The sequence below is a fragment of the Carex rostrata genome, chromosome 1 (assembly GCF_964058835.1).
Source record: "Carex rostrata chromosome 1, lpCarRost1.2, whole genome shotgun sequence".
NCBI classification, from domain to species: Eukaryota; Viridiplantae; Streptophyta; class Magnoliopsida; order Poales; family Cyperaceae; genus Carex; species Carex rostrata.
In genome coordinates this window covers 104,727-115,406 of record NC_135918.1, presented here as the reverse complement: position 1 = coordinate 115,406, position 10,680 = coordinate 104,727, and the positions used below count along the sequence as shown (strand labels likewise).

Sequence of the window (10,680 nt, the reverse complement as noted above, 5' to 3'; positions counted from 1 at the left end):
GAAGCCCTAACCCAAATGCCCACCTATGCCAAGTTCTTGAAGGAGATCTTATCTAACAAGCGAAGCTTGGGGGGACAAGAGACAGTAAAATTGACATAACAGTGCAGTGCCATCTTGAGAAGTGAGCTACCACCCAAATTGGAAGACCCTGGTAAGTTTTCCATTCCTTGCACTATAGGAAAAGTCATGATCAAGAAAGCTCTATGTGATCTAGGAGTCAGCGTGAGTCTCATGCCACGCACTATCTTTGATCGAATGGGGGTAGGTGAGCTCCGACCTACACGAATGACCTTGCAGCTCGCGGACTCCTCAGTGAGACTTCCACTTGGCATAGTGGAGGATGTACTGGTACAAGTTGGTAAATTCTATGTACCCGCTGATTTTGTTGTTATGGAAATGGAAGAGGACAAGGAAGTCCCCATTATTATGGGACGACCTTTTCTAAGAACTGCAGGTGCAATAATTGATGTGGAGAAAGGAACACTGACCCTGAACATAGAATGCGAGAAGGTGCGATTCCAAATTGACAAGCCATGTGCTATCTACTATGCAAGTAAAGTGCTAGATCCAGCCCAAATGAACTACACAACCACCGAGAAAGAGCTTCTCGTAGTTGTGTTTGCTCTCTATAAATTCAGATCCTACCTAGTTGGTTCGAAGATCATTGTTTACACTGATCCATGTTGCACTCAGGTATCTTTTAAGTAAAAAGGATGCCAAACCTAGATTGATCCGATGGATTCTTCTTTTGCAGGAATTTGATCTCGAGATTAGAGACAAGAAAGGAGTGGAAAACACTATTGCAGATCATCTCTCCCGACTCCACTGGGCAGATGACAAGACCAACAACCTGCCAATCAATGATTCATTTCCTGATGAGCAACTCCTTTCAGTTTCTGTTCCAGATGACCTTGACACGACCCGTACAGACCCTGGCCCGTGCACTGCAACACCAGGATCACACGACCCCTCACACGGGCCATGTAACAACTCAGACAGTTCCCTGGTATGCAGACATCGCAAACTTTCTAGCTTCTGGAGTGCTACCCCCCGACATGACCTACCAGTAGAGGAAGAAGCTTAGATCGGACGCCAGGTATTATTTTTGAGATGACCCTTATCTTTTCAAAGTAGGTGTTGATGACATCTTCAGACACTGTGTGCCTTACGAGGAGACACGTTCCATTCTTGACCATTGCCACTCCTCCGCTTATGGGGGGACACGCTTCGTTCTCCAAGATAGCCTCCAAGGTATTGCAATCTGGTTTCTTTTGGCCTTTTATTTTTAGGGATGCAAGAACCTTCGTCTCGGCTTGCGACAAGTGTCAACGGACTGGGAATATCACCAGACGCAATGAGATGCCTCTTAACTCGATCCTTGAGGTAGAGATTTTCGATGTGTGGGGCATTGATTTAATGGGGCCATTTCCATCATCATGTGGGAATGAATATATCTTGGTAGCAGTTGACTACGTGTCAAAATGGGTAGAGGCAGTGGCATGTAGAAAGGCGGACTCAAATGCAGTGAAGCGACTGTTCACCGACATCATTTTCCCTCTCTTTGGAGTGCCATGAGCCGTTATCAGTGATGGAGGCAAGCACTTCATCAACCGACAGTTCGACAGTCTCCTGAGCCGTCATAGGGTAACCCATAAGGTAACCACTTCTTATCACCCTCAATCTAATGGTCAAGCTGAAATTTCCAACAGGGAGATAAAGTCTATCTTGCAGAAGACTGTAGCGAGAACAAGGAAGAATTGGTCACTAAAACTGAGTGATGCACTCTGGGTGTACCGAACTGCGTTCAAGACACCGATTGGGATGAGCCCCTTCAAGTTGGTGTATATTGGAAAATCATGCCACCTACCTGTGGAAATCGAACACAAAGCATTCTGGGCTGTTCGCACAGAATATATGCTACAAAATTTTAGTATAGCAAGCTATACCTTTTAAACCTTTGTTATACTCTGTCAAATCAGATAACAAGTGTACTATCCTATCGATGAGTATGCTCAGGTATCGATCCACAGGGACGGAAGAAAATGACCGGACTCGTCTTAAAATTACTTGAGATTCTAGAAGTGAGAGAAATTGATTTGGTCTGGTTCTAACAATTCTAATGATTTATGACAAGTTTAAAAGACAATAAAGAGAATTAAAGTTGTTTTCAATTGATAAAAAGCCGTTTCCAGGGTTCAGATTTCATTTCTGTTCAGCCCCGAGGCAAACGGTGTAGGGTTTTCTAGATACCACTTTTGGGGTTTCGCGGTAACCAAAACCCGTTTAGGCTTAAGCTGCGGAAAGAACGTAAAACAAAAATTTTTACTTCTAACTCAAGCCGTGAATTAAAAGGGATATGCCGGAAAGACCAAAGCAGAGTTCCTTCTGAAGTCTTTCATTGCAAGGACCCTTTTAATCCTTTTACAGATCTACTCCATGATTGATTTCTAAAACTTTAATCTACTTACAAATTAAATAGATTAATATAACATATTTATACCTTGTTTCCAAATCACAGTTGGAATGCAGACCGAGTGAGTAGAGCCTCACCAGGGAAGGAATCGACTCGGAGTATCACACGTGTGATACCTCTATCGGTTATCCACCAGGACTAACCGGAGAGCGGTTTATTTCTTCTGCCAGAAATACCATAAACCGCGGAATTCTGCAAAAACACTATTCACGGGAATAAGACGAAAACCCGTAAACACGAATTTTCGGTTGCTCAGTTTCATCAATATGCAAAACTGACATACCGCGAAATTCGGTAAAACACTATTCATCAATCCCGTAAATATTCTCCACAACAACCCGCAAGATTATACGTCAACTACGTATAACTTTCTTTTCTCAACCGAAACACTATTTGGGAGAGAAACCGAGAAAGAGAGAAAATACCGATTCGTTTCTGCACGAAAAGATACATGTGAATGTGCATATATATATATCTCTCTCTACCCCTCCACCCCTATTTATAGTGTTTAGATTCGGTTGCAAAAGACCAAAATGCCATCCAAGTTCGGCCTATTTACAAGATATGTCATTGACACCTCATCCTTTTATATGTGAAATGACCAAAATACCCCTTCCACACCCTTCCACATTCTTCTCCATGCTTCTACACATGCAAGGTGGCATAGGTGTGAAATGACCATTTTGCCCTTGTGGATAGGATTGATGACATGTCATCTGGATAGGATCAATGACGTGTCATGCGGATAAGGTCGAATCTGAAAAGACCCGAATGCCCTCGGCCCGAACACAAATAATATTCGTATAATTATTCTGAACAATTATATATATATTTTTCTTTCGGTTATTTGTTTCGGTGTCGATGACGTGTCATCTGGATAGGATCGATGACATGTCATGCGGATAAGGACGAATCTGAAAAGATCCGAATGCCCTCGGCCCGAACACAAATAATATTCGTATAATTATTCTGAATAATTATATATATTTTTCTTTCGGTTATTTGTTTCGGTGTCGATGACGTGTCATCTGGATAGGATCGATGACATGTCATGCGGATAAGGACGAATCTGAAAAGATCCGAATGCCCTCGGCCCGAACACAAATAATATTCGTATAATTATTCTGAATAATTATATATATTTTTCTTGCGGTTGTTGTTTCGGTAATTTATACAATGTGTCCTGCACATTTATAAATTAACCGGTTAACTTTTATACAACGTGTCATACACGTTTATAAATTAACCAATGTTTTTGCTTGTTATTTTTACATAACATTTATAATTTAATTATAACATGTATAATTAATTATAACCATCTTATCATTGATCATAACCAATTTATAATCAATCAAAATAAGATTCTCCGATTAACTCCTATATGGTGTGACCCAATAGGATCTGTGTTATGTTGGTAAATAGAGTTAAAACTGTTTTAACTTCTATAATCATGGGTGGCATCTGGCAACACATCATGACCATCCAATTACACAGATGATGCTGTACTGTACAATATCACGATCCAGTAAACAATTTACTTGTGTCTGTTCTTCTGTCTCATAGCTATCAGATCAGTTTCAAGGTAGATGTGTGTCATCCTTGCTAACTGAATCTTTTCTTGATCTTGAGCAGATTATCAAATATAATTACTCTTGTAATTATACCGCTAGCAGATAATCTAACTCTACCAAGGGGCCCAGTGATGCTATAGCTCGTATAGAGATACGAGGGACAAATAGTATTCTTGGTAAACTATCACTTCCTCAGCTAAGCTATACATATGGAAAAGCTACCGTTATGACTGCTTTTTACGGACAGCGGTAGATAACAATCACACATACATATTTCTCAGTGGGAACGATAAATACCTCATACTGTAGAACGTGACACTGAATGAAAACATAAATGACACGAACACAATTCTATTTAATGTTTCATTCGGGGTCTGTCAAATACCATGTTCCTAGAACATGTATCTATGTGATTAAAATGACATCTCGTGTCAGGTGGTTTGTAAAACTTAACCATCTTTTAATCCACATACTAATCTTATAGCGGTAATTAGTGTTCCTGCTAATTACCTTGGTTAGTGACCTTTTAAGATTAAGAGTATATATCATCTATATTATGGAGTTTCACAATTTCAGTCATGAACTCGAAATGATCCATAAATTCAATAATACTCAAGGCAACAAAATGATATTAATCATCCAATTCATGAACAAAGCTTTATGATAAATTATCGTATTATTGACTTCTAGATTATTACAAACTAACAAACGGCCCGTACGGATTCCCGTACGGCCCGTAGGGGACCCCGAGTTAATGTTGCAGCTACTGTTTTCTGCATTGATGCTAGTGTTTAGGGTTTCTATCGACCAGATCTAGATACCGAACCTCAACTTTCGCATTTTGGCCTAGTACCCGATTACTAGACTCAAATACTTCCCTCTTAGATGCGTTAAACCTCAACTTTCGCATTTTGGCCTAATTTATCCAAGTTACTTGTTGGTTTACTAAAAGTATCCAAGAACTTTCGCCTCAAGGAAAGTTTCGCCTTTCGGGTACTCCTTGGTTTCACCCTACTTCATATACTTTATTCGGTTGGATTAAATGTAATAGACTTGGCTCCTAACACTTAGATGTTCGCATTCATCTAACGGGAGGACTAATCAATTCAAGCAAGCACAAATAAAGCAATCAAAATACTACTCAACAAGGTAAAAACAAAGCATTCAACACAAAATCCAAGTAGCATGCAAACAAAACCAAACTAGAAACTACATCTTAACCCTAGAAACAAAGTAAATTAGCTACTCATGTTCACAAGATACCACAAATAACAAGAGATAAAAGAGTTCATGACAAAACAGTGGAAAATCCGAAGATCCGTTGCAAACTCTCATTTTTCACTTCTCTTCCTCTTCTCCTCTTGTCTTTTGCCCCAAGAAAGCTTGTCCAAGTTCCAGTGGTGAATCTCCCTTTTTCTGGTGTGAAATATCTCATTTAATGCCCCAGATCACGCCCCAAGAGGCTTCCTTTTCGGCCTCCTTAAATTATGCTCATTTCAGATTCCAGCTGGATTTTCCGAATTAGCGTCCTACGGCCCGTAGGGGACCCCGTACGGGCCGTATGCCTGTGTTTTGTCTTGGAGACTTCGTGCCTCTCTTGTGGAAACCTTCTGTGTGGTTGGACAAATCTTGTACGGCCCGTAGGGAATATCATACGGGCCGTATGAAAAATTGTCAGATCCAGTTTTTCTCCCTTTTTCCTACAAAATACCAAACAAAACATAGCAGTACCACATTTCATCGAAATACAAGTAAAAAGTCCACATTTATAGGCTTTAAAACACAGGTTTTAGTGCAAATTAGGGCTGTAAATTAGACATAATATGGATAGTGATTTGGTGTGGTTCTGGTTGTTGGACTTACCTAAATGCAAGTTAGTCTACTAAGAGGAAAATTTGCATGGTCTTGCGTTCGTTAGAAACATATTATAGTCATTTTGGATAGTGATTTGGTTTCCTTTGGTCCATTTTGATTCACCCCATAATTCAATCAATCAAAACCCCATATTCAAGAATGTATTGCTATTTGTAAGAACCAAGTAATCAAACGCATCAATAGTTCATTTTTCTACCAAGTTTATGCCCTCATTTGTGGTGATTTGTTTTTCTTTGATACTCCCCCCAAGCTTGGAACAAGCTTAGGTCAGAAAGTCGCGGACTACATGTGTTGATATGTGCAAAGATTTTTTTATTTTTGGAGACGAGCTCAAAGGCGCCCTAATGGACTTATTGCCAGTACTCTTATTTTCTCCATCTTTTTCTTTTTCTTCTTTTTTTATTTTTTTATTTGTTTGCACATATCATGAATACACATATCCAATGGTATTCTCTCATACCAATGGATATCCCAACCTTTCTATTGTTTTCAAATCCCATTTCTCTATTTTTATAAGGCACAGTTCGGTTTCAAATGCTTTCTTGGTACAATTCAATTCTCAATTCTACAAAGTCCCAAAACAAACTATCATATACAGTTCTTTTAACCAAATGTGTGGTTATTTCCAATTTCACAAATTCAACCATTTCACAACCAAAATTTCTTAATTTGGTCCCTAATTCACGCAATTCACACAAATTAATCCTCGAAACATGCAAACACAAAAACAAAAAGAACAAAACTACATGCAACTAAACAAAACAACTAATCACCCCCCCCCCCCCCCAAGCTTAGTATGAGCATTGTCCTCAATGCTTCAAGACATGCAAGTAAGTAAACTAAGATAAAAAGATAAAAGCTGGGGTAGGGAAAACAAACCTGATCAGTAGTCATAGGAGGGGTCGAAGCGTCAGTCGCGAAACTGGTCCTCGATGTCACCAAGGCGCTCAGCATAGTCACACATGTGTCCAGTGAGCTCATCCAAGCGATCGCTGTGAAGGTCGGTCTGCTGCTGTATAGCCGTGATGTGACGACCCTGCTCCAACTGAGTATCCCTGATCTCCATCATGAGGGAGTAGAGATCCCTAAGAGTCTGCTGGGTGTGGGCGTGCAGACTGTGACGGAGGTGGCTGGTGTTACACTTAGGGGCACCTCTAATTGCTCAAAAACTGAAATTAAATTGCAATTGAAAGTAAATAGATGAGTTTAGAGAAATTTGACACGCGGGATGATAACGGAGTTCGGCAAAACAAAGGCCTACGTCTCCGGGGCTTCGCAAGCTTGTGTGGTGCGCCTTTCTATTACCCAATATGAAAGGATTACAACTTGTGAACCGTTGAGCCCTTACACACCAAGCGAGAAGTCAAACGGCCAACTCAAAGAGATGAGAACAAGGTCTCGATTGTCTAAAAACACAAGAGAAACACTCAATAGATCACTCTAACCTAATATATATCAAGATTAGTGAAGTAGGTTTGAGGTTTCTTGAGGGATTTTGAAGTTTTAAGCTCTCACAACAATGGAGTAGGCTAAACTCTCAGAAATTTGCTTTTGAATTAATTAGGGTCGGCTGGAATAAATTGGGGAGGAACCCCACTGCTCTACTTATAGTGTCAGCTCAAAAATGAGCTGTTTGAACCAAAACGTTACAACGTTTTAGTTCAAATTATGATTTAGGGTTTTAATTTTCTGACAGCTCAGCAAGAGCGTTCAAAAATGTTACAACGTTTATAAAACGTTACATAACGTTTTGCTCTGTAAAATCTTGATCAAAAACAGGAATTTTTGAAGCTCAAATACAATTAAAACGTTACAACGTTTTATATTTGACTTTAACATTGCTACAGATAATCCTAAAACGTTATATGATAGGATTGATCATGTATCAACTTGCTCACATAGTAGGGATCTAGACTAGTGACTTTTGAAAATTCACTAAGAGATCTCAATGCCCGAATTTCGGTCTCTAAGGTTTGAACTTTAACTTTTAAAATGCCTATTTCACCTAAGTGTGATGCTTTTAACTTTTTATTTTCAAGTTCTAACATGTCATTTTTAGCAATTAATTTTTGAATAATACATTCCTTCTCAACCAAGGTTCTATTTGACTCATCAATAAGAGATCGCAACCTAGATTCATTAGCATCGTGCATTATGATTTTATTGGTGAAAGTGCTTGCATCATTGGTTTCTAACCGATTGGTACACAAGTTATTATTGGTCTCATTTGTGATTATACAATTTTCAATGTCAATTTCACCACTATATTCTTCACCACCTTCATTTATAAATTCGAGTTCGGTCTCATAACCATCAAGACTAAGTGTTGAGTGTACCTCATTAGCAAAGTTTGTTGAGGTTTTGACTACATCATCTCCCTCCTTGGCATTCCTTGATTTAGCAAGTTCCATGAGAAAGTTGATGGTTGTCTCATCGGTGATGTTCTTGCTTGCTATAATTGAGTCCATGTCAATCTTCGAGGGACCTTCATCTACACTTGCCATCAATGCAGGTTGATCTCCTCTTCATTCTCCGATTCCGCATCGGATTTATCCGTCTCGCTATCCGAAAACAAAGCTTGCATAGCTTTGGCTTTCTTCTTTATGTACCCGTCATACTTTTGCCTTGGCTTTCGGTCTTGTTGTTTTTCACCATCCGTATTCTTCAATTGTGGAAATAGTTTGAAACATGTTTGGATGGTATGTCCCTCTCTATGGCATGCAAAACATACTACCCTCTTGCTCTTCTCTTCTCGTTCCTTGTTGTATTTTCTTTCAAAATCAAGCATCCCTTGGAACATCTTAGATAAGAGAAGGGCATCCTTGGATGTTTCATGATCAATTTTGTTGATAAATTGATCATTTGAGAGATGGGTGTTTGAGGAGCTCAGAAAGTTACGGTTTTGTGCCGGGAAAGCTACGGTTTTAGATTTTGAGCTTTGCTTCAAATCACCGGATTGTCGAAGTTTTTCTTCGAAGCTCCTAAAGTGTGCATAGAGGTCATCCGGTGTGAATGTGTCATGCGTGCCTTGGATTGCCTCTAGTGCACTCACCAATCGGGACCATCGATCCCGTATGAGCATTACTCTCAATAGCTTTCCTACAATTTTATTGTTAGAAAGCGGTTCTCCCAATTCGGTAAATTCATTTTGGATATGCATAAGTCTATTATACATATCCTCAATGCTTTCACCATCTTCAACCTTGAAGGTTTCAAATTTTGCTTCTAGACCGGTTATTTTGGTTCGTTTGATTTGGGTATTGCCTTCATACCGGTTTACAAGAGCATCCCACATTTCTTTCGCACTTGATGCACTACCAAAGAGTGAGGCTATCGATTCACTAACCAAATTGAATATGGCATTGGTTGCTAGGTGATTGTCTTTCTTGGTTTGTTTGGTATCGACGGTCTCAATTTTTGTATCGGTTGAACCCTCGGTAGCTACATTTGTGTATGTTGGTGTATACCCCTTTTCAACCACATACCACACCTCAAGGATATTCAAGTAATTAATCATGGTTTTCTTCCAATGCATGAAATTTTTGGTAGTAGTACCAAAAATTAGGGGTTCTTTCACGGATCTATAGGGTGCCATTTGTCAAGTTGATCTAATCTCCAATTAAGTGTCTTAATTCGAGTAACTTGCTCTGATACCACTTTGTTACACTTAGGGGCACCTCTAATTGCTCAAAAACTGAAATTAAATTGCAATTGAAAGTAAATAGATGAGTTTAGAGAAATTTGACACGCGGGATGATAACGGAGTTCGGCAAAACAAAGGCCTACGTCTCCGGGGCTTCGCAACCTTGTGTGGTGCGCCTTTCTATTACCCAATACGAAAGGATTACAACTTGTGAACCGTTGAGCCCTTACACACCAAGCGGGAAGTCAAAATTCTTTCCGGGCGGGCACCCTTTTTTTCTTTCGCTGGCGCATTGATAGCAGAAGAGTACGCGCGGCTAGCTCCGCCTGAGCTTGCTTGCCCCCCACCTACCCCTACGTAAACTCTTGCCTACGCTTGCTGCTCGCTCAGTTTAAGTAGAAGGGAAGAAAATCAATAGGGTCACTCCTTTGAGGAAGATGACTCGCCTGGGTGGGGACTGTCGCGCTTCACTCTATGCTCGCAGGCTCCTTCATTCACTTGCTCGCTCCTTCACTCGCTGCTTCGCCAGAAGCGAGGCCTCTTCTCCTCCACTTAGCTAGAAGCAACGAAGGAGGCTGGGGAAGGGAAAGCCGACGATGGCAATGGGGGGTCGTATGTATAAGCTTTGCCCCTTGCTTGACATAAATTGTTATGAACTTACTAAATGACCTTATTGATTCTCCCGGAACACTAGCTAATCTAATAAATAGGGAGCTCCATCTTCTTTTCTTCACTTCAGAACGAAGGGCACCTTCCTTCTTATTAAGGAACCCTCTCAGGGAGGGGGGCTTCCGCCCAGAAAGGAAGGAGGGGAGAGTGGCCGAGTGGTCAAAAGCGGCAGACTGTAAATCTGTTGAAGGAATTCTACGTAGGTTCGAATCCTGCCTCTCCCACTTGTTTGTTGTAGACTTCATAGAATAGAAAGTAGGCGGAAGCCGCCGGAGGGAGGGCCCACCGAGCGAAGCTCTTTCTTTTTTTCCGTGCTCATTCAATTGTATCGTATGCGTTTGAGATGAGAGAGGTTGTCGAAAAAAGATGATCTCTAGAGATTTCTTCCCCATCTATATCCAATTCCAACGAGACGAGAATATATAGGAGCGAGTCGCTTCCGGCGTCGG

At 40.5% G+C, this 10,680-nt stretch overlaps 1 protein-coding gene and 1 non-coding gene across 2 annotated transcripts; both read left to right on the top strand.

Moving 5' to 3' along the window:
- The first annotated feature begins 255 nt into the window (after positions 1 to 255).
- LOC144564087 (uncharacterized) lies at positions 256 to 1,575 on the top strand. Its single transcript, XM_078313604.1, has 3 exons — positions 256 to 693; positions 755 to 939; positions 1,290 to 1,575. Exons 1-3 carry the CDS (start codon positions 256 to 258, stop codon positions 1,573 to 1,575), a joined length of 909 nt encoding a protein of 302 aa, XP_078169730.1.
- Positions 1,576 to 10,372: 8,797 nt separating this feature from the next.
- TRNAY-GUA (transfer RNA tyrosine (anticodon GUA)) lies at positions 10,373 to 10,455 on the top strand. The gene has a single exon. It is a non-coding gene; the product is annotated as a tRNA-Tyr (tRNA).
- The last annotated feature ends 225 nt before the right edge of the window (positions 10,456 to 10,680 follow it).

Excerpts from the sequence above, each read along its gene's own strand:
- LOC144564087 (XM_078313604.1), top strand. The coding sequence starts at position 256 with ATGGGGGTAGGTGAGCTCCGACCTACACGAATGACCTTGCAGCTCGCG. Across the intron at positions 694-754 it reads CTGATCCATGTTGCACTCAG|GAATTTGATCTCGAGATTAG; the intron begins GTATCTTTTAAG and ends CTTCTTTTGCAG. Across the intron at positions 940-1,289 it reads ACCCGTACAGACCCTGGCCC|GGATGCAAGAACCTTCGTCT; the intron begins GTGCACTGCAAC and ends TTTTATTTTTAG.